General features: G+C 46.8%; 1 protein-coding gene across 4 annotated transcripts in view; it reads left to right on the forward strand.

Moving 5' to 3' along the window:
* STN1 (STN1 subunit of CST complex) overlaps positions 1–24,249 on the forward strand; it is a 49,244-nt gene that overhangs the window by 3,918 nt on the left and 21,077 nt on the right. For 2 of the 4 annotated variants that reach the window (XM_008270474.5, XM_008270473.5), the window contains exons 3-5: positions 5,524–5,619; positions 14,531–14,599; positions 23,839–24,006. In XM_008270474.5, the coding sequence (XP_008268696.3) occupies positions 5,524–5,619; positions 14,531–14,599; positions 23,839–24,006 (333 nt within the window). The remainder of the gene's footprint in view (positions 1–5,523; positions 5,620–14,530; positions 14,600–23,838; positions 24,007–24,249) is intronic. The other 2 variants (XM_070057275.2, XM_008270475.5) reach the window with 1 other exon arrangement.

Genomic DNA, 24,249 nt, shown 5'->3' on the forward strand with positions numbered 1-24,249 from the left:
TCATGCCCACATTAGGAAACCCCTATAGAACTCTGGATGCCGAGGCCTGGAGGAGCTCCCCTGGTTGGTCATCAGACACTGGTGATACATCTGGAATACGCAGAAGCTTTGTATTTGGACCCTCCGTACCTTGCCCTGTGCTGCCCATTTAGGTGGTCCTGATTCATACCTTTTATTATGAAACCATAAATGTGTAGCACCTTCCTGATTTCTGTGAGTGGGTCTAGAATATTATCAAACCTGAAGGTGTTGTAGGGGCCCCCACTTGGTCAGAAGTGCAAGGGGCTTGAGGTCTGGTGACTGAAGTGGGGGCAGTTTTGTGGGAGACCATGCTCTTAACCTGTGAGGTTTGACCTAACTGCATAGTTAGTGACAGAATTCAGCTCCCCTAACTCTTTGAATTTGGGATTAAACTAATAAAAATATTGTAGAGTTTGATAGAAATAGTGGTGGTTTTTTTGTTTTATTTTTTGACAGAGTTAGACAGTAAGAGAGACTGAGAGAAAAGTCTTCCTTCCGTTGAATCACTCCCCAAATGGCCGCTACAGCTGGCACGCTGTGCTGATCCGAAGCCAGGAGCTGGGTGCTTCCTCTTAGTCTCCCATGGGGGTGCAGGCCGCAAAGACTTGGGCCATCTTCCACTGCCTTCCCAGGCCACAGCAGAGAGCTGGACTGGAAGAGGGTCAACCAGGACAGAACCGGCATCCCAACCGGGACTAGAACCCGTGGTGCCGGTGCCGCAGGTGGAGGATTAGCCTAGTGAGCTGTGGTGCCGGCCAGTGGTTTTTTAAAAAAGATTTATTTATTTGTTTGAAAGTCACAGAGAGAGAGGACGAGACTGAGAGAAAGAGAGAAATCTTCTATCTGCTGGTTCACTGGTAGCAGTGACCAGGACTGGGCCAGACAGAAGCCAGAAGTCAGGAGCTTCTTCTGGGTCTCCCATGTGGGTGGCAGTAGCCCAGGCACTTGCTGTTTTTCCTAGGCCATAAGCAGGGAGCTGGATTGGAAGTAGAGGAGCCAAGACTGTAACCTGCATCCATATGTGTGGGGAGCAACTCGGACTAGACTAAGTTACTGGAATTAAGACTTATTCTATGCATCTGCTCTCCCACAATATGGCGCTGGGAGAGGAGAAAACAGCTTCTACACAGCTGCCTCCAGTTCAGCCAATAAACTGTAGGACTTGCTCCTGATTGGAGAGCAGCGTGCTCGGCGTGTGGGCAGCCGAGTTAGGATTGACGGAGGAGGACTATAAAGGAGGAGAGAGACGGCATGCACCAGGAACATCTAAGAGGAACATCTAAGGGGAACACCTGTGCAGCCCCCGAGAGAGCCGGCCGGCGGTGTGCCGCTCCCCCGCGGAAGTGGGGAATGTGGCAGGGGGAACTGCCCTTCCACGGAGGTGGAAGGGTCGGTAGCCAACCCGGGAAGAACCAGCAGCAAACCCGGGGAGGGCCGAGCAGACGAAAGAACAGCGCAGGGTTCAGTGTCGTTCCTCCACGAAGAGGGGGAGCGACACATATGGTATGCAGTCATTGCACGCAGCAGCTTTACCCGCTATGCCACAACACCGGCCCACAAATAGTGGTGGTGTTTAGATTTAGTTTTCTGTTTTGTTTTCATTTTAAAAAATCAGTTTATAAGAATAACATCCCCATAACATACAGAAACAGCCTTATGGTTTTAAATATCTCTGTCATATCAAACATTAATGGTGAGTTAAATAAAGCTGAGTCTGTGATTTAAATCAACATCCAGTACTTACACTGATGGTAGCTGGCGCAGTGGAACAGAGTGATGACCAGTTGGCCCTCCATGTGCATGAGTTCTGCATCTGCAGATTCAGCCAACTCTGGATCAAGAATATTTTGTGAAAAAAATCAAGTCTGTGCTGACCATGTACAGAATCTTTCCCTTGTCATTGTTCTTTTACCAGCTAAGTAGCATTTATATTGTGTTATATATTATAAGTGATCTAGAGATGGTTTAAAGTAAATGGGAGAATTGTGTATATTATAGGCAAACACTATGCCATTTTAAATAAGGGACTTGAACATAAATGGGTTTTGGTGTGGGCAGGAGATCCTGGAAACAATCCTCTTGAATTACTGAGTGAGGACTATATGCACAAGAATTATATATTTTTTTTTTTTGAAAAATACTATCTTAAGCATTTTAATGCTAGCAAACTTCAGGAGAAGCAATTATTGCAAAGGTTAAATAACAGTTCAATTAAAAAGGGATCAGTCCAAAGTACTTTCAGAGCCAGGAGCTTCTTCCGGGTCTCCCATGTAGGTGCAAGGACCCAAGCACTTGGGCCTCCTTCCACTGTTTTCCCAGGTGCATTAGCAGGGAGCTTGATCGGAAGTGGAGTAGCTGGGACTCAGCCAGCACCCATGTTGATGCTGACCCTGCTGGCAGAGGCTTGACCTTCTACACCACAGCACGGGCCCTCCGGAGTACTTTTAAAAAGAGGAAATAGGCAAATGCCTTGCTGTGGTTGTGGATGTTTGGGGTCAGCTGCTTGAAATCTGAATTGAAACTGCCTGAGGCTGTTGATCCTTAATCCTCCTCTTCCTGGGGACCTGGTAATCCAGGCTGCCCACTAGCGCTTTTGGGTGCTGAGGGCTGCCTGTGGAGAAACAAGAGCCCAAGGGCCCCTTGGAAAGACCAGAGCATGAACTTGATGTCAGCCAGTATTGGCCTGTTGTGATCATTTTCTTATCTTATCAAACTTTCACAGTGACAGAGCTGCCATCCAACTGTCTTTTGCACTCTTCTGTTACAGAGTCTTGGACTGATAGGATAATGTGTTCTGTTTGCTTATTTTTCCGTGTCTTTAGCCATTTTCTTGTAGGGGTGTGCATTTGATACACAGAGTTCGTGTTCCCATGTACACGGAGAAGTTTCTTCCATATTTCTAAGCAGTATATTTCCTCCTCCGCCAGTTTGCTCTGAGGTTTTTATTCAAACCATCTGTTATTTTCTTCTGCAGTTCTCCATTGTTCTGTGCTGCCTTTAAGGTTTTTTTTTTTTTTCGTCACTTGGGCTTAAAAGGATTTTGTTGCATATTGAAGTAACCATGTCTGTCCTTGAAGACAGGCCGTTGTCCGCATGATGAAAGCTTGAGGGGCTTGCTTTTTTTTTTCGAGTAAGTATTTTTATTAGGTTTTTCAGATACATTTTAAAAATTTGGATTTCCAATGAGTTTGTAACATCGGAGGACAGGTGACTTGGAGATGTGGTTGTCTTGTGCCATCACTCCAGTCTTCTCACTGCCTTTTCCTGACCTCAACCCAGCTAGAACACCTTTTGTCCAGCTCTGTTCCCCATCTTAAGGGTCTTAACATTCCATGGGTTTTCTGTGGAGCCACTTTGTCCCCCATCCCCTGTCAATCCATGTGTGCCTGGATGAGAGTAGCTCTCCTTTAGGGGTGACACTGATCCAAACCCTTTCCCTCATGAGGCACTGGTGTGTTCAGCTTGGGGCCCTCACGGTGACTCTGGAGATGGTCTCCAAACTACCAAGTCTCCTTCAGATGCATGCCTCTCCCAAGGGAGAGGGTCCAGCAGGTGGCTGCTTTACCTGCTAACCCTTTCCATGAACTGTTTATGCACCCTCATAGAATTTTTTTGTTTTTTGTTTTTTTGTTTGTTTGTTTGTTGTTTTTTGATAGGCAGAGTGGACAGTGAGAGAGACAGGGAGAAAGGTCTTCCTTTTTTTGGTTGGTTCACCCCCCAATGGCCGCTGCAGCAGTGTGCTGAGGCCGCTCCAAAGGCAGGAGCCAGGTGCTTCTCCTGGTCACCCATGGGGTGCAGGGCCCAAGCACTTGGGCCATCCTCCACTGCACTCCTGGGCCGCAGCAGAGAGCTGGCCTGGAAGAGGAGCGACCAGGACAGGATCCGGCGCCCCGACTGGGACTAGAACCCGGTGTGCCGGCACCACAGGCGGAGGATTAGCCTATTGAGCCGTGGTGCCGGCCCTCCCTCATAGAATTTTAAAAAGAGAAGTTTTCTTTTTTATTTTTTTAAAAGATTTATTTATTTGAAAGGCAGTGTTACGGAGAGGCAGAGGCAGAGAGAAAGAGGTCTTCTATCTGCTGGTTCACTCCCCAGTTGGCGGCAACAGCCGGAGCTGGGTCTATCTGAAGCCAGGGAGCCAGGAGCTTCTTCCGGGTCTCCCAAGGGTGCAGGGTCCCAAGCACTTGGACCATCTTCTACTGCTTTCCCAGGCCATAGCAGAGAGCTGGATCAGAAATGGAGCAGTCAGTTCTCGAACCAGCGCCCATATGGGATGCTGGCACTGCAGGCATTAGCTTTAACTGCTAAGCTACAGTGCCAGCCCCAAAGAGTTGTTGAGTTGTTAATCTGTTGGCCATGGCTGGCACTGTGGCGCAGCAGGTTAAAGCCCTGACCTAAAGTGCTGGCATCCCATATGGGTGCCAGTTCTAGTCCCAGCTGCTCCTCTTCCAATCCAGCTCTCTGCTATGGCCTGGGATAGCAGTAGAAGATGGCCCAAGTACTTGGGCCCCTGCATCCACGTGGGAGACCCAGAAGAAGCTCCTGGCTCCTGGCTTCAGATTGGCACAACTCCATCCATTGCGGCCATCTGGGGGGTGAACCATCGGATGGAAGACCTCTCTCTCTGTCACTACCTCTCTCTATAACTCTGTCTTTCAAATAAATAAAAAAGTGAGTCTTTATAGAAAAAAATCTCTTGGCCTCAGGGTATTTTGTAATCTAAGTATGACCTACTTTTTTTTTTTTTTTAAAGTGCTCTTACTACTTCATAGAAATTATGACTGCTTGGAAAAGCACTAGTTTAGAAGCAAAAGAAGTCTTTCTGTAGTTTCCTCTATTTCCTTTTCCGGTTGCTCAAAACACAGTGCTGTTTTTGGTCCCATCACTTGATGACAGTTTTCACACCCCTGTGAGCCTTCTATATGGAGGTACACTTCATTTTCACAGGTGGAAATCAGCTTCACCAACTCTAGAAGGCAGTCAATATTGGTTTTCTTTCCTGCATTAGAACAAGTTTATTTCTTTATTTAAAAGATTTATTTATTTATGTCTTTGAAAGGCAGAAAGAGAGAGAGGAAGAGACAAAGAGATCTCCTAGCTGCTATGAGTGAACTCTCCGGCTGGCCGCAACAGCCAGGACTGACTCAGGCTGAAGCCAGGAGCTGGGAACTCCATTGGGGTCTCCCACATGGGTAGTAGGGGCCCAAGTGCCTGGACCATCTTTTACGCCTTCCAGATGCATTATGAGGGAGCTGGATCAGAAGCGGGGGAGCCGGGACTCAAACTGTGGGATGCCAGTTGGCTTCCTAGAAGCTATAGCCAAGCTTTCTAATTATGACCCTTGACAAAAAGACATCTGGATTTTGTGGGGCCGGAATCTAAGCAAAAAGGACACCACTGATTATTGACCTCCACGTCCCCCCGGACAGTTAACATTTAATGAAGCAGAAAATGTGACTGTACATTCAATGAATGACTTTATCATTTTGTTTTTAATTTTAGGTATATTTTTTTACAATGGGCATCCAATAAAACAAGTAGATATCTTGGGAACTGTCATTGGAGTGAGAGAAAAAGATACTTTCTACAGTTATGGAGGTAAGAAGAGTTGTGTCTGAACGTGAGTTTATGTTGAAGGCCTCCACTTAGCTGAAGGTTGGATTGTAAGCAGCCTCAGGCTTTTGGAGCAGTTGGGATCTGCACAAAGCTCATGCACTTTGCTCCCCGGGGAGCCATGCCTAATCCCAGACAGGCCTGGGTGTAGAGTGGGGCCCCAGGTGGGAATGATACTGATGAGTTCCTTAAAGGGATAGATGTGGGGAGTAGGAGGTGGAAGAGAGAAAATCCAGCAGTCTAGGGTCACCAGCTAGCAGGGCAGGCACCTGATACCTGAGGGCATAGCTAAGAATAACACAGGGTAGTGATATGTTTGTAGTGATACCTTTCAAAAGAAACCAGATTAATGTTGAAGTAGACTCTTTTTTTTTTTTTTTTTTTGACAGGCAGAGTGGACAGTGAGAGAGAGAGACAGAGAGAGAAAGGTCTTCCTTTGCCGCTGGTTCACCCTCCAATGGCCGCCGCTGCAGCCGGCGCACCGCGCTGATCCTGGCAGGAGCCAGGAGCCAGGTGCTTTTCCTGGTCTCCCATGGGGTGCAGGGCCCAAGCACCTGGGCCATCCTCCACTGCACTCCCTGGCCATAGCAGAGAGCTGGCCTGGAAGAGGGGCAACCGGGACAGAATCCGGCGCCCCAACCGGGACTAGAACCCGGTGTGCCGGCGCCGCAAGGTGGAGGATTAGCCTATTGAGCCACGGCGCCGGCTTGAAGTAGACTCTTTAAGAAGACAGGAACCTATGAAAAATGGCTTTAAAGATTGAGGAGTTAGCCAGCGCCACAGCTCACTAGGCTAATCCTCCGCCTTGTGGCGCCGGCACACCGGGTTCTAGTCCTGGTTGGGGTGCCGGATTCTGTCCCGGTTGCCCCTCTTCCAGGCCAGCCCTCTGCTGTGGCCAGGGAGTGCAGTGGAGGATGGCCCAAGTGCTTGGGCCCTGCACCCCATGGGAGACCAGGAAAAGCACCTGGCTCCTGGCTCCTGCCATCGGATCAGCGTGTTGTGCCGGCCGCAGCGCGCCGGCCGCGGTGGCCATTGGAGGGTGAACCAACGGCAAAAAGGAAGACCTTTCTCTCTCTCTGTCTCTCTCTCTCTCACTGTCCACTCTGCCTGTCAAAAAAAAAAAAAAAAAAAAAAAAAAGAAACCAAATGAAGAGTTTTTGTGTTTTTCCTACCAGGGAATTGCCAAAGCGTGATTTTACTTACTTTTTTTGAAGAATTATTTTATTTTATTTGAAAGACAAAGTTACAGAGAGAGGTAGAGCCAGCGAGAGGTCTTCATTCTGCTAGTTTACTCCCCAAATGACTGCAACGTCCAGAGCTGAGCTGATCCAAAGCCAGGAGCCAGGAGCCAGGAGCTTCTTCGGGGTCTCCCACCTGGGTGCAGGGGCCCAAGTACTTGAGCTATCTTCTACTGCTTTCCCAGGCCATAGCAGAGAGCTGGATTGGAAGAGGAGCAGCCAGGACTTGAACCAGTACCCATATGGAATTCCAGTGCTGCAGGCTGGGTCTTTAAACTGCTGTGCTACTGTGCCACAGCACTGGCCCCGCCAAAGCATGATTTTAGTGTAACGGGTCTTGATTTTCTTCATGGAGTTTGATATAAGCATGTTTTTTTTTTTTTTTTTAACTCTTTTTTTTTTTTTTTTTCTTTTTTTTTTGTGACAGGCAGAGTGGACAGTGAGATAGAGAGACAGAGAGAAAGGTCTTCCTTTTGCCGTTGGTTCACCCTCCAATGGCCGCCGCGGCTGGCGCGCTGCGGCCGGCGCACCGCGCTGATCCGATGGCAGGAGCCAGGAGCCAGGTGCTTTTCCTGGTCTCCCATGGGGTGCAGGGCCCAAGCACCTGGGCCATCCTCCACTGCACTCCCTGGCCACAGCAGAGGGCTGGCCTGGAAGAGGGGCAACCGGGACAGAATCCGGCGCCCCGACCGGGACTAGAACCCGGTGTGCCGGCGCTGCTAGGCGGAGGATTAGCCTAGTGAGCCGCGGCGCCGGCCCTGATATAAGCATGTTAATACACGACCTTGTGCAACTCCAAGACTTTCTGAGGTTAAGAGGCTGAGCTAGATATTTTTGGCTATATTTGACATTGTCACTTCTTGTGGTTTGCCTTGGATTTATACTCTGTTCTACTTGATGAAAGATAGAAGGCAGTTGAACTTTGTGACCAAGAACTTTGTGACCAAGAACAATTTGTTGACAGTCTGTGCAGGATTTTTAGCTTACAGATACAAGAATTGTATTTTCTCAACATGTATTCATTTTCCTGAAGGTGATTGTCTTCTGGTTAGAGATAAGCTCTCTCATGCCTTCTGCTTTTCCCAGCATAGTTTTTAGAAGAATTTTTCTTTTCTTTTTTTAATGTTTATGTATTTTCATCTACTTGAAAAGCAGAACAACAGAGAGAGATATCTCCCACCTACTGGTTCACTCCCCAGTGCCTGCACTGGGCCAGGCCAAAGCTAGGAGTTGGAACCCCACCTGGGTTCCCTATATGGGTAACAGGGGCTAAAGCACTTGAATCCTCACTGGCTGCCTCCCAGGATGCATTTGCAGAAGGCTCGGTCGGAAGCACAGTAGCCTGGAATCAAACCGGCATTCTAGTGTGGGATGCAGGCATCTCAAATAGTGGCTTAGCCACTGCGCTACAATGCGTGCCTCTTAAAACTTCAAAATAAATGATCTTGTCATGCCTCTCAGACTGAATCTCTTCTCTGCTGTATTTCATCAAAGCCATGGTCCTATTTTTCTCTAGACAATTCAGCAAACATTTACTAAGTTTCTACAGTATACCCAGCTGTGGACAAGTACACTGTCTGTAGGACACTAAGTTACTTCCTCTGCAAGTACCAGTGATGAAATAATAGTGTCTTGCAGCATTCAGAGCACTTTTACACCATCATTGCACGTTATTCTCCCCTAATCTTTTGAAATGGCAAAAACAGATTCTCTTTCCGCCTTGTAGATGAGAAAACTGTTCCTGTAACTTGCACAAGTTTCCACTGATGAAGGATTGTGGGTCCTTTTTCCTATTCACTGGCTGCAGTGTGCTCTGTAGATTCACGTAACTCAGTTTTTTTTTTTTTTAAAGATTATTTATTTATTTGAAAGGCAGAGAGAGAGAGAGATCGATCGATCTTCCCTCTGTTGGTTCCCTACCTAAGGACCTGCAACAAACGGAGCTGGACCAGGCCAAAGTCAGGAGACCGAACTCAAGTCGAGTCTTCCACGTGGGCAGTAGGGGCGCAGTCACTCAAGCCATTATCCACTCTTTCCAAAATGTGTTAGCAGGAATTCTGGGTCCGAAGGATAGCAGCCAGAACTTGAATTGCTACTCCGATATGGGATGTGGACATCCCAAGAGGCTTAACCCACTGCATCACAATACCTGCCCCTTGTATAGCTGAATTGGATTTTTCGTGTACCTTCCTTTTCCTCATCTCCTTCCTTAGCCAGTCCTTTAGCCCAATCCCTGAGTCAGTTACATCTGGTTTTTAGTTCACAGTTTTTCAGATCAAATAAATGAGGCTATTTGAGGACTTTAGTCCTGACCCTGGACCCAGACCAGATACTAGCCCTATGACCTGAGGGGGTTTCCCTGATTCCCTTCTCCCATTCTAAAAAGATTGAGGCCAGGGGGCAGCACTGTGGCATAGTAGGTTAAGCCTTCGCCTGCAGTGCCAGCATCCCATATGGACACTGATTCGAGTCCTAGCTGTTCCACTTCTGATCCAGCTCTCTGTTAATGTGCCTGGGAAAGCAGCAGAGGATGGCCCAAGTGCTTGGGCCTCTACACCCACGTGGGAGACCTAGATGAGGCTCCAGGCTCTTGGCTTTGGCCGGGGCTTTGCCAGCCCATTGTAGCCATTTAGGTAGTGAACCAATGGATGGAACATAGAGATGCCTCTCTCTCTCTCCCTCTCCCTCCCTCACTCTCTCTCTCTCTCTCTCTCCCCCTCCCTCCCTCCCTCCCTTTCCCCTTCCCTCCCTCCTCCTTTCTCAGTCTCTCTCTCTCTCTCTCTCTCTCTATATATATATATATATATATATCCTCTCTTCTCTCTGCCTTTCAAATAAATAAATAAATCTTAAAAAAAAAAAAAAAAGATTGAGGCCATATGTTTGACTCTTCCCCAAGAAGAATTTCCTGCCGAGTGGCTGTCATGAAGGCATGGGAACTGAAAAACATGTGAATGTTGAAGTAACTGAGAGGAGAAATGCTTTTGCCACTTTAATTCCTGTGTGACCTGTTCTCACAGAGAGCTACCTCCCTCCCTGCTGTCCTTAGGCCCAGTGTGGCTCCTGGGCCACCTGCCAGGCAGCCACTCCCGGCTCTCCTCGGTCCTGCTCCCCCTTGTTCACTTCAGGCCTGTGCTGGGGGTGCTTCCTGCCCATACTGACTTGTCTCACGGCTGAAAGAGAAGGCAGGCAGCTCAGGGAGGACGTTCCTCTTCCAGGGCATTCCAGCAGCTGGACTGCAAGTCTGTGAGGGGAGGGAAGCCAGGGTTGCCTTGCCTGGAGTGCACAGAGCACCTGGCAGCAACTTGAGTTCAGGCCTAGGATCATGGGAGGCTGATGTTCAGGGGCTAAGTGTGTTGACTAAAGCTTGTCAGCTGGTCAGAGCAGTGGAATACCTAGAGATGTCATACTTCTTTTTTAAGAATTTTTTATTTTATTTATTTGAAAGGCAGAGTTGCAGAGAGAGAGAGAGACAGAGAGAGCTTCCATCTGCTGGTTCATTCCCCAGATGACTACAATGAGTAGAGCTGGGCCCTTCCATGTCCAGAACCTTCTTCCAGGCCTCCCACTTGGGTACAGGGGCCCAAGCACTTGAGCCATCTTCCACTGTTTTCCCAGGCACATTAGCAGGGAACTGGATCAGAAATGGAGCACCCAGGACACCATCCGGTGCCCATATAGGATGCTGGCATCACAGGCAGCAGCTTTACCCACTATGCCATAACTATAGCTGCAGATTCCATATTTATAAACATGTAGGTCATTTCCACTTTTCAATATTATAAGTAATATGGGACCAGCATTGTGGTGTAGTGGGTAAAGCCGCTGCCTGCTCTGTTGGCGTCCCATATAGGCATCAGTTTATGTCTTGGCTGCTCTACTTCTGATCCAGTTCCCTGCTAATGACCTGGGAAAAGCAGTGGAAGATGGCCCAAGTATCTGGGCCCCTGCTACCCACGTGAGAGACATGGACAAAGCTCTTGGCTCTTGGTTTTAGCCTGGCCCAATGCTAGTCATTGCGGCCATATGGGTAGTGAACCAGTGGATGGAAGATCTCTCTTGCTCTCTGTCTCTGCTGGCATCATAGGCAGCAGTTTTACCCACTATGCCACAACTGTAGCTGTAGATATATGCAGCTTGTATAAGGCTGTTCATTGCAGTAATCTTTTTAATATTTTAAAAAATTCTTATTTTATTTGAAAGGCAGAGTTACAGAGAGAGAAGAGGTAGAGGAGGAGATCTTCCATCCACTGGTTCAGCCCTCAGATGGCTGTAACAGCTGGGGCTGTGACAGACTGAAGCTAGGAGCCAGAAGCTTTTTCCGGGTCTCCCAAGTGGGTGCGGGGGCTCAAGTGCTTGGACTTTCTTCCGTTGCTTTCCTGAGTGCATTAGCAGGGAGCTGGATCAGAAGTGGAGCAACTAGGACTCCCACAGGTGCCCATGTGGGATGCCAGCACTGCAGGCCGTGACTTAACCTGCTGTACCACAGCGCCGGCCCTGTACTTGCTCAATTTTGCTTTCAGATAAATTACTGGATATAATTGCTGAGTCAACAGATATTTACCTCTGAAAATTTGATGCACATTTCTAAACTTGCCCTTTAGAAATTTGGTATTACTTTATAGCCCCACTGATAGCATATGATAATGTCAGTATTTTTTTTAATACGAAAGGTAGGCTTCTTTTTTTTAATATTTATTTTTGTTTATTTGAAAAGCAGAGAGAGATTGAGGTTGAGATCTTCCATCTGCTGGTTCATTCCCCAAATGAATCCAGGAGCTCCGAATTCCATCTATGGCCAGGATATAATCTGGTTAGAAGGCCCTAAGCCTTAAGCCATCATCTGTTGCTTTCCAGATTGCATTAGCAAGAAGCTGGATTGGAATTGGAGGAGCTAGGACTTGAACTTGCACTCTGATAAGGATGTGGGCATCTCCAGTGGCAGCCCAACCTGCTGTACCACTACACCTGCCCTAGTATTTTTAATATTTGTCAATCTCTAATAGTTGATAAGTTTTTATATTTGCTTCTTTTATTCATTGGAACTAGTGAATGGAACATATTGGGAAATATATTTATTGGCCATTTTTGTATCTCACATAAATTACATATTCTTTTTCTTTGCCACTTTTCCTTTTTGTGTTCTTAGTCTTTTTCCTATTAATTTATATAAGCTTTTTATATATTAAGGTGCTAACCCTTATTATATGTATCTGGTATCAGTTTTCTGATAGTGAAACATAATGGACTTCTTTTTTTAAAATTAATTTATTTATTTGAAAGGCAAAGTTACAGAGATGCAGAGGCAGAGAAAAAGGTGTTTTCTATCCACTCCCCAAATGGCTGCTACGGCTGGCACTGGGCAGATCTGAAGTCAGGAGCCAGGAAATTCTTCCAGGTCTCCCACATGGGTGCAGGGGTCCAAGCCCTTGGGCTGTGTTCCACTGCTTTCCCAGGCACATTAACAGGGAGCTGGATCAGAAGTGGAGCAGCTGGGACTTGAACCTATGCCCTTATGGGATGCCTACATTATAGATTGTGGCTTTACCCACTGTGCCACAGCACTGGCCCCTGGATTGTTTTTTTTCCCTAAATGATAGTTCTGATTTTTAGGTTCTGCTTAAAGAAATCTTTCCCTACCACCTGTTAGCCCAAGGTTAAAGTATTCACCCATATCTGTTCTTATCATCTTGAATTTACCTATTTTAAATAAAATGAAACCCATCTAGAATTTATTTTAATATAAAAAGTGTTCTTGGGTTCATTGTTTCAATACAGATTTACCTTATATTTATTCTGTATTTTGTGTGCTATTACAGCAGTCTAGTTGATGTGTTCTGTTCTGTTTTGTTTTAATGATGAGGCCTTTGACCCTCTGCTTATCAATCTCTGTTCTGAGTTTGTCAGAAATTAGGTGAAGGAAGGGCAGGCATTTATCTCAGTAGCTAAAGTACCTGGGTTTGATTCCTGGTTGGCTCCTTTCTCCAACTTCCTGCCAATACAAGGCCCTAAGGAGATAGTAATAATGCTCAACTGATCGGATCCCTGCCACCCATGTGGGAGACTTGTATTGTGTTTCTGGCTCCTGGCTCTAGCCATGGCCCAGCCTTGAGTCTTGTGGGCATTAGGGGGTGAACCACTGGATGAGAGTTCTCTGTTTCTCTCCCCTAACCCACTTGTGTGTGTGGATACGTATATGTGTGTGAGTGAGATTCTCTATGCCTTTTAAATAAATAATTTTTTTAAAGATTTATTTATTTGAGAGAAGAGAAAGATTTATTTATTTGAGAGAGATCTTGCATTCACTGGTCCACTCCCCAAATGGCCGCAATGGCCAGAGGAGGGCCAATCTGAAGCCAGGAGCTTCTTCTGGGTCTCCCACGTGGGTGCAGGGGCCCAAACAGTTGGACCATCTTCCACTGCTTTCCCAGGCCATAAGCAGAGAGCTGGATTGGAAGTGGAGCAGCTGGGACTCAAACCAGTGTCTATATGGGATGTTGGCACCGTGGCAGAGGCTTAGCCGGCCCCTCACATAAATACATTTTTAAAAAGCTTTTAAGAGGCTGGTGCTGTGGCATAGCAGGGTAAGCCATTGCCTGTAGTGCCGGCATCCTGTATGGACACTGGTTCAATTCCCAGCTGCTCTACTTCCAATCTTGCTCCCTGCTAATGTACCTGGGAAAACAGTGGAAGATGGTCCAAGTGCTTGGGCTCCTGCACCCACCTGTGAGGCTCAGATGAAACTCTTGGCTCTTGACTTTGGCCTACCCCAGCCCTGGTCATTGCGGCCATTTGGGGAGTGAACCAGTGGATGGAAGATCTCTCTCCTCTTTCTTTCTGTCTCTCCCTTCCTTGCTGTAACAGACTTTCAAATAAATAAATAAATCCTTTATAGAAAAAAAAAACTTTTAAAATAATTTAGGCAAAGAGAATGCCTACCATCCCATAGTATGCATCCCAGATAAATCTACAGGTACAGGTCCACCAGTACAAGTCCAAGTGTCATGGGAATTACTTGATTTTTTTTTTTTTTTTTTTTTGCCACTAGTATTAAAACAAGCCAGACCAGTATTTTTTCTATGGCCAGGATATAATTATTTTCTATTATGAAAAGAAATCTGTGTCCTTATATGTTATGCTTGGCTTTCCTTACATCCCCTGCAGTGCTAAGGGCTGGGCAGGAGCCCTTCCACAAAGAGAAGCCCAAGCCAAAGGACTTGGAATGCTTTGTAAGAGAAATGCTGACAGAAGGCAGTGCCCTAAAGCGCTTGTGCCTCCAACCTCAGACTGTGAGATTCTGTTTCAGGGTGGGGAGAAAGGCTGATTTTGTATGTGAGCATTCATTGAGATTTTCATGTTTACCTTCTGGAAGACACCATCTTCAGCAGACAGCTGTACACGAGAGTCATTAGTCCTTGAGGCAGGCTAAGTGGGTGGTGAATGCACCCCTCTGGGGCTATGCAGTCACACTGGCCTGTGTAAGCAAGCAGTTCATGCTGGTGTGTGCTGAGACTGTTCTAAAGGTGGAAGGGCGTTTGCTAATGGGATTTCCCTTCCAAGCTATGGAAAAATTCATCTTTCGGTGTGGCTGATGCAGTGAAGACAAGTTTACAATCCATGCTCAAACCTGCGTTCTCCCCTCCATACTTCTCTTGCAGTGGACGACAGCACTGGTGTTATCAACTGCATGTGCTGGAAAAAGTCGAGTAACACCGAGTCCTCATCAGGTAATCGTGTTTGTCATGTTCTTCACTTCCCAGCCAAGCAGTGGGTTTTCCTTAAGAATGCTCATCCGATTGGCTGGAGGGCTCAATTTTCCTGTTTATCCACTGGTAAATTACATTGGTGGCTTTCCTGACAGCTGATGCTGCGGGGGAGCCAGTGCTTTTCCTTCTGCCATCTCTTTAGTGTGTGTTTCCTTCTAGGCCCACGGGAGTGGGGGAGGGTTCCTGGGGGTTCCTGCAGTTCTTTTTTACCATGACAGTGATTACCGAAGTCACAATGGTTTAGCCTAATTACCAGTCAGCTCTGAATCCTTGACCAAAGGAGATTTTTGTTTTTTATTTTATTTTTATTTTTTTTTCAAAGGAGATTTTTGAAGACTGCTCCTCCCACATGGCTGTCAGTGACTTCTAGGCCACTATAATCTAGCTTTTCTAAATTCTATAATATGTTCAAGCAAATATCAGCAAACCTGAGAATGAAAAGAAGGTAGGGTAGGATTCCCTTGGAAACTGAAAAAGAAACTTAAAGTTGTATATCCAGCATGTTGACTATAACTGTAACGACATTTGGTGTTACTTGAATGTATCTTAGTTATCTTTGGGTGCTTTTTAAAATTAAATTCATTTAGAATTTGGCCATTAGTTTCATGTCACCAGTATTTCCCGTTCCTAATTTTGGAACATCTAAATCGTTGGCTCTGAGTTGCTTAGGAAGCTTTGTAGATAAATTCCAGGGAGACAACAGGTTTTTAAGTGGGTATCTCCCAGGCAAGAGTAAACCTACAAAGACAATCAGTGATCTTGGTGTTCATACCTGTCTGGGGTGTGTGTTTGTGCTGTGCTGCTACACAAGTACATGAGACTGGATAACTGATAAGGAACAGAAATTTATTTCTCCTCTACTTCTGGATTCCGGGAAGTCCCAGATCCGGGCACTGGCAGGTTTGGTGTCTGGTGAGGACTGCTCTCCACTTTCAGGATGGTGCCTTGAATGCTGCATGTCCATGCTGTTCCTCACCTGGTGGAAGAGATGAGGCCCATTCCTCAAGCTATTTTATAGTGGTGGTAACCCATTCAGAAGGGCACAGCCTTCATGACCTAACCACCTCCCATTGGGCCCTATCTCTTAACACCACTGCATTGGGGACTAAGTTTCCAACATGCAAGTGGTGTTGTTGTTTTGGGGGGCAGGAGGGAGGTAGAGTTACAGAGAGAGAGAGAGAGAGAGAGAGAGAGAGATCTGCCATTTGCTGGTTCACTCCCAAAATGTCTGCAACAACAAGCCAGGACTATGCCAGACCCAAGCCAGGAGCCAGTATCTTCATCCAGGTCTCCCACATGGGTGGCGGGGGCCGAAGCACTTGGGCCATCTTCTACTGCTTTTCTGGGGCCATTAGGAGGGAGCTGGATTGGAAGTGGAGCAACGAGGACACAAACTACTGTGCATATGGGATGCTGATGTTTCAGGCAGTGGCTTTACTTGCTATGCCACAACACTGGCCCCCAACATGCCAGCTGTACACCAGACAAAAACATTCCCATTGGGGCCGGCGTTATGGTACAGTAGGTTAAGCAGTACTGACCTCTGATATAGACGCTGGTTCAAATTCCTGCTGCTTCACTTCCAATCCAGCTCCCTGCCAATGTGTGCGGGAAAGCAGTGGAAGATGGCCCAAGTGCTTGGACCCCTGTACCCACATGGGAGACCCAGGTGGAGTTCCAGGCTCCTGGCTCTGGCCTGCCTCAGCCCTAGCCATTCCAACTATTTGGGGAGTGAGCCAGCTGATGGAAGATCTCTCCCTGTCTTTTCCTCTCTCTCTCCCTCTAATTCTGCCTTTCAAATAAATAAATCAATCTTAGGAGCCAATTGCTGTGGTGTAGCAGTTAAGCCACTGCCTATAGCACCGGCATCACATTTGAATGCAAGTTCAAGTCCCAGGTGCTCCATTTCCAATCCAGCTCCCTGGCCTGGGAAAGCAGTGAAAGATGGCCTAAGTGCTTGGGCCCCTGAACCCGCATGGGAGACCTAGAAGAAGCTCCTGGCTTTGGTCTAGCCCAGCACTGGCTGTTGCAGCCATTTGGGGAGTGAACTAGCAGATGGAAGATCTCTTTATCTCTCTGCTTCTCCCTCTTTCTCTTCTTTCTCTGTAACTCTGCCTTTCAAATAAATCTTATAAATAAGTGAATAAAAATAAGTATTTATAAAAAATTCACCGTGGCCGGCGCTGCAGCTCACTAGGCTAATCCTCCGCCTTGCGGCGCTTGCACACTGGGTTCTAGTCCCGGTCAGGGTGCTGGATTCTGTCCCGGTTGCCCCTCTTCCAGGCCAGCTCTCTGCTGTGGCCAGGGAGTGCAGTGGAGGATGGCCCAAGTGCTTGGGCCCTGCACCCCATGGGAGACCAGGATAAGTACCTGGCTCCTGCCATCGGATCAGCGCGGTGCATCGGCCACAGCGCGCTGGCCGCGGCGGCCATTGGAGGGTGAACCAACGGCAAAAGGAAGACCTTTCTCTCTGTCTTTCTCTCTCTCACTGTCCACTCTGCCTGTCAAAAAAAAAAAAAAAAATTTCACAGAGTCTCAGTATTAAAATCAGTTGCAGATTTCTGGTAGTGAGCATGGTCTTCAATCTGAAGGTCTAGTACAAGTGTGCATGCTTATTTTAGGTGGGTTTGGCCCATGGGCTGTAGTTGGCAGATCCTCATGTTAGACATTGTTTTAGTATTCCAAAACTAAGTCTTTTAAGAAATGACATAATCAGAAATATTATATAATTCCATACTTAGTAATTCTTTTAAGTTCAGCAGAATGGTTCTTAATACTGACAGTGTGCTTTTAAAAATATCAGTAAGTAGATTAATAGAAGAACGGTCCCAGTGGGTAGCCTGAATTTGAAAGTGCCTTGCGAATATACAGAGAGAGTCCATGTACAAGGAGAAAGCCTAAAAATGACTCCCTCCATGTTATGTATGAATAGATGTTTTTAAATTGTTCCCAACTCACTCATTCACTCCTTTTAACTTAATTGCCCTCAATTTAAAACCTTTCCATTGGAAAGTGACCAATAAAGACCAATATTTTTTTTCAACAAAATCTGGACTGGATTAAAATCATGTTCTAGTCAAAGTAAAAGGATATGATATTAACACCTAGATGTGTCACATTGAATATACCTTTAGGACTTAGCTTATGAGCAAAGTTTGAAAGCTTGGCTCCTTTTTTTTTTTAAGGTTTGTTTGTTTGTTTGTTTATTGGAAACACAGAGTTACAGAGAGGCAGAGGCAGAGGCAGAGAGAGGTCTTCCATTCTCTGGTTCACTTCCCAGATGGCTGCAATGGCCAGAGCTGCACATCGATCCGAAGCCAGGAGCCAGGAACCTCCTCTGGGTCTCCCACACAGGTGCAGGGTCTCAGGGACTTGGGCCATCTTCCACTGCCGTCCCAGGCCATAACAGAGAGCTGGATCTGAAGTGAAGCAACCGGCCGGCGCCGCAGCTCACTAGGCTAATCCTCTGCCTGTGGTGCTGGCACACCGGGTTCTAGTCCCGATCGAGGCGTCGGATTCTGTCCCGGTCGCTCCTCTTCCTGTCCAGCTCTCTGCTGTGGCCCGGGAAGTCAGTGGAGGATGGCCCAAGTCCTTTAGGATAAGCACCTGGCTCCTGGCTTCGGATCAGCGCGCTGCGCCAGCCGGCGTGCAGCGGCCATTGGGGGGTGAACCAACGGAAAAGGAAGACCTTTCTCTCTCTCTCTCTCTCTCTCTCTCTCACTGTCCACTCTGCCTGTCAAAAAAAAAAAAAAAGAAGTGAAGCAACCAGTACTTGAACCAGCGCCCATATGGGATGCCGACACTGCAGGTGGCAGTTTTACCAGCTACGCCACAGTACCAGTCCTGAAAGCTTGGCTGTCAGTGTTAGAATTTTAATGGGGATTGGCCGGCGCCGTGGCTCACTAGGCTAATCCTCCGCCTAGCGGCGCCGGCACACCGGGTTCTAGTCCCGGTCAGGGCGCCGGATTCTGTCCCGGTTACCCCTCTTCCAGGCCAGCCCTCTGCTGTGGCCAGGGAGTGCAGTGGAGGATGGCCCAGGTGCTTGGGCCCTGTACCCCATGGGAGACCAGGAAAAGCACCTGGCTCCTGGCTCCTGCCATCGGATCAGCGCGGTACGCCAGCCGCAGCGCGCCGGCTGCGGCGGCCATTGGAGGGTGAACCAACGGCAAAAGGAAGACCTTTCTCTCTGTCTTTCTCTCTCTCACTGTCCACTCTGCCTGTCAAAAAAATAAATAAATAAATAAAAAAGAATTTTAATGGGGATTAGCTGTCATGATGGAATAGATGACTTTAAATGAAGTTCTGCCTGGCTCCAACCTTTTCATTCCATTCATTAAAGCACACAGCTTGAACTTTTCTCAGCAACGTGGCTCACCCTTTAGATGAAAGCTGGGCGTCTTTTCCTCTTCTGACCATCGTCTGATCACTTCCAAAGTGCTATATGGAGCATTTCTTAGCACCTACAGTGTCTGCATAATGGCAGTGAAATTTACAGATGCCTTTAAAACTCAGCCTAAGTAGAAGAAACCTAGGGATAGGGACATAGATGTAAAAAGTTATACTTGGGGATTTTCTGAAGGAAATACCAGTAAACTGAGCAGCAGTGATACTGATTATGTCTAGTTTCCTAGGTATTTGTTACAAGTGAACTTATGCTCCCTGTATGCCAGACTCTTTGGTATGGTAGATGTACTAATAGAAACTTAATGCCTCTGCCGAATACAAAGCCATGGTTGTTAAAATTGTAGTACATTAAAGAGCCAATGGGGCAGTGTTTGGTGCAGTGGTTTAGATGCCACTTTTTTTTTTTTTTTAAAGATTTGTTCATTTGAGAGGCAGAGTTACAGAAGGGTTGGGGGAGAGACAGAGAGAGAGAGATATCTTACATGTGCTGGTTTACTTCCCAAATGGCTGCCAAAGCTGGCTGGATCCAAAGCTAGGAGCAGGGGCTGTCGTGGCATAGCGGGAAAGCCACCGTCTGCAGTGCCGGCATCCCATATGGGTGCTAGTTCTAGTCCAGGCTGCTCCACTCCCTGTCCAGCTCCCTACAATGGGCCGGCAAAGCAGTGGAGGGTGGCCTGTGTCCTTGGGCCCCTGCACCTATGTGGGAGACCTGGAATAAGCTCCTGGCTTCAGATAGGTGCAACTCCGCCTGTTGTGGCCATCTGAGGAGTGAACCAGAGGATGGAAGACCTCTCTCTCTCTCTCTCTCTCTCTCTCTCTCTCTCTGCCTCTGCCTCTCTATAACTGCCTTTCAAATAAATAAATAAATCTTAAAAAAAAAAAAAAAGCTGGGAGCTAAGAGCTTCTTTAGGGTCTCCCATGTGGATGCAGGGTCCAAGCACTTTGGTGCTCTTCCACTGCCCTCTCAGGTGGATTAGCAGGGAGCTGGATCAGAAGTGGGACAGTTGGGACTCAAACCGGCACCCATATGGGATGCTGGTGTCACAAGCGGAGGCTAATCTATGCCATAGTGCTGGCCCCTAAGTGCCACTTGAGAGGCCCACATGCCATATCAGAGTACCTGGGGTCCAGTCCCAGCTCTGCTTCTCATTCTACCTTCAGCTGATGTGTACTCTGGCATGTAGCAAGTGATGGCTTAAGCACCTGGGTCCCAGCCACTTACATAGGAGACCTAGATTGAATCCTGGGCTCCTGGCTTTGGGCTGGCCAAACCCAAGGATAGTGAACCAGCAAATAGAAGATCTCTGTCTCTGTCTCTGTTTTCTCTCTGTCTACTTTTCAAATAAACAAAAATTAAGAATGTTTTTAAAAAGCTAAAAATGTGATCTATGATCCAAAATAGTTTCACTCCCCCCCCTTTTTTAAGATTTATTTTACTTATTTGAATGTCAGAGTTAGAGAGAGGGAGAGACAGAGATCTTCTACTTGCTGTTCACTCCAAATGGCCACAATGTCTGGGACTGGGTCAGGCCAAAGCCAGGAGCCAGGAGCTTCTTCTGTGTCTCCCATGTGGATGCAAGGGCCCAAGGACCTGGGCCGTCTTTTGCAACTTTCCCAGGTGCATTAGCAAGGAGCTGGATTGGAAATGGAGGATCCAGGACCCAAACTGGCTGGGATGCCAGCGTTGTAGTGGCAGTTTAACCTGTTATGCCACAATGCCAGGCGCAAATCACTCCATTATAGAAACTCTCTCATAGGACAAACCAGTAAAGATACAACTGTAGGGAATAGGGCAGGGCTTAGCAGATGCTGTCATTTCAGGTGGATAACAATATTTTAAAAACAGTTAACTGTGATTCCTGTATTGCAGTTTACATAAAATAACCCAGAGGAGATAGAGTTGTATGTTTATCTTATAAACATGTTCCATGGGGCTGGTGCCGTGGCTCACTTGGCTAATCCTCCGCCTGTGACGCCTGCATCCCACATGGGCGCCAGGTTCTAGTCCCGGTCACTCCTTTTCCAGTCTAGCTCTCTGCTGTGGCCCAGGAGGGCAGTGGAGGATGGCCCAGGTGCTTGGGCCCCTGCACCTGCATGGGAGACCAGGAAGAAGCACCTGGCTCCGGGCTTTGGATCGGCACAGCGCCAGTGTGGCGGTCATTTGGGGAGTGAAGCAACAGAAAGAAGACCTTTCTTTCTGTCTTTCTCTCTCACTGTCTGTAACTCTACCTGTCAAATAAATAAATAAATAAATAAGTTCCACTCTCATCAGTCCCTAGATGCTAAGGCCCTAACAGCTATCATCAATGACAAGGAGATGGACTCAGAAACCAATTTTTTCCAACCTCTTATGCAGTACAAGGAAATCAGACATGAAAAAGAAAGCAGTGGAATGGGGAGAGTGTATGTAATATGCATAATGGATAAAGCTGCCCTGCCTGAATTTTAAGGAAACATGGAATGAAAGAGATGAAGGTTTTATTCATAAAGAAATACAAAGAGCAGATCACCTTATCAAAAACACATAACATCTCCTGCAATTTAAAAGCAAAATGTGTGGAATCATGTATTTGTTAAGGAATCAAAAATCCCATTGACTGAAGTCAGTGTAAAAGATGGGAGAATGCCTTATGTATCCCTGATGGCATCAGGTGAAAACATAGTGGTTTGATTAATTTTTTTCTGGCAGACGTTCTGACATTATGTAATGGACCATACATAAACCCTTTTGTACTTTTTTATCCAGTAATACCCAGTGAAAGGCCCCAAAGAAAACAATAAATTTGTCCAGAGGGCTTAATCATTCATTATCACAAGGAGCCTGTATTCGTTGAGTATTTTCTGTGAATCTGGCATTGTGCTAAAATCGTGGAAGGGTTACATTGGCGCATGCACAATGCTATTACCACCATTTCTTAACTAAGAAAACAGGTTTAGGAGTGGAGAGGACACCAAGGTGCAGTGAGGCAGTTCAGCCGTCCGTCCAGGCTCTCCCAACCGGAGAAGATAAATTGAGATTCATGCTGTACTTGTGACTCCAGTCACCAGATGCTGACCTCCAAACTGTACTGCCCCCAGGTAGTGCTGGTGGTAAAGAACCAAAATGCAACGTGATGAAAAAGGGGAGGAAAATATTTAGTGAGACTGCCAACCAAACGGTGGCATATTAGCAGGACAGAATGCCGTGTCAAAATGCTGAGTTGTGTAGATTCTGTGAACAATTATGTGTATTTGGAAATATGCTAGGCAGAAAAACTAAACACAAAATCTGTTGTATGCACCAGCCATGACTGTGACTGTGGGAGATGTAAATTTCCTGATGGGACAGACAACAGAGAGTAGAAGGTAAGGCAGAAGGCTCTGGAGTTGGAGACTGCCTGGGCTAAAACCCCAGCTTTGTTGCTGACTGGCTGTTCACTTTGGGCCAGTTGCTTGACATCTCTGACTCTGTTTTCTCATCTCTAAAATGCAGCTAATAATAAATAGTGATGACTGTGAGGATTCTTTTTTTTTTTTTTTTTTTTTTTTTTGACAGGCAGAGTTAGACAGAGAGACAGAGAGAAAGGTCTTCCTTCCATTGGTTCACCCCCTAAATGGCTGCTACGGCCAGCGCGCTGCGCCGATCTGAAGCCAGGAGCCAGGTGCTCTTCCTGGTCTCCCATGCAGGTGCAGGTCCCAAGCACTTGGGCCATCCTCCACTGCACTCCTGGGCCACAGCAGAGAGCTGGACTGGAAGAGGAGCAACCGGGACAGAATCTGGTGCCCCAACCGGGACTAGAACCCAGGGTGCCGGCGCCGCAGGCGGAGGATTAGCCTAGTGAGCCACGGCGCTGGCCCGACTGTGAGGATTCTACAGTCCTCAGAGTAGCACCTGTTGTACCCAAACATTTATATCTATTTAAAAAAATTTTATTTGTTTATTTCATTTTATTTGAAAGGTAGAGAGAAAAAGACAAAGAGAGCTTCCATTCACTGGTTCACTCCCCAAATGTGTGCAACAGCCAGAGCTGGGCCAGTCCAGAGCCAGGAGCCAGGAACTCATTCCTGGTCTCTCATGTGTATGGCAGGGATCCAAGTACTTGAGCCATCTTCTGCTGTCTGCCTGGGTACACATTAACAGGCAGCTGGATTGGAAGCAGAGTAGCCACAACTTTAACCAGGCACTCTCATATGTGATGGGGGCATCCCAAGCAGCAGCTTAACTGCTGTGCCATACATCTGTCCCCGGGCTGTTATTTAATATGATTTGGAAATGAAATTGAGTGATAGCAGTTATTTAGAATGCAATGTACATTGGATTCTTTCACCATGAATTGTTTAAGTTTACAGTTTTAAGTAGTATGAGAGTTGTGTGTGTGTGTGTGTGTGAGAAAGAGAGATTAGCCTAGGTCCTCACCAGCCATGATAGGTGAGAGATTAGGATGTTGGGCATGTAGGTAGGACTAGCCTGCCTGCCAGGAAACTTTTAAGGGTTGTTTAGAGCTGCTGCCACCACACCTGAGTGAACTCAGGACTTGGGGAGCCCTTTGCCTGCACTGGTGACTCAGGAGTAGGAAAGAGTTCTTGGAGCACATTGGGACTTGCCCACTTGGCCTCAGTCCAGACGGTTCTCTTCACCCTACTTCTGAGTAATTACAGCTTATACCTTTCACTCAGTAGAGGATTTCAGGAGGTTACATGGATTTCCTGTTGTTGAACAATGAATCAAAAAGGAATAAGTGTATCATGTGGGTCTTCACCCTAAGACTGTCTCATCAATGTGGAGTGATTTCTGTCTTTCCTCTTGTCCTTGACAGCTACAGCTGCTCCAAGTTCAGCAAGAGAGCTGAGCTTAACCTCCCAGTTTAAGAAGCTGCAAGAGACTATTGAGCAAAAAACCAAGATAGAAATTGGGGACATTGTCCGAATCAGAGGCTATGTTCGCACGTACCGGGAAGAGCGAGAAATTCATGCCACTACTTATTGTAAGCATGGTATATTTCTGCCTGATTGGTTGTTGGGTGTGTGTCCAGAAAACTCTTATTTAGCTGAAAGTCAAACTTATAAAAAGTTCAAATATGAAGATGATAGAATAAATTATGTGGCGTATTGTTATTTTCTTCAGAAAAGTAGCATTTCTTCATTTTATTTTAAAGAGAGGTCGTTTTAAATACATTGGGGAAGAAAGTGAATTATTTACTAATTAGAGTGGGCGAGTTGATTTGGAC

Source organism: Oryctolagus cuniculus, chromosome 15 (genome assembly GCF_051225735.1).
Source record: "Oryctolagus cuniculus isolate XC-2025 breed Fujian yellow rabbit chromosome 15, ASM5122573v1, whole genome shotgun sequence".
Classification (NCBI taxonomy): Eukaryota; Metazoa; Chordata; class Mammalia; order Lagomorpha; family Leporidae; genus Oryctolagus; species Oryctolagus cuniculus.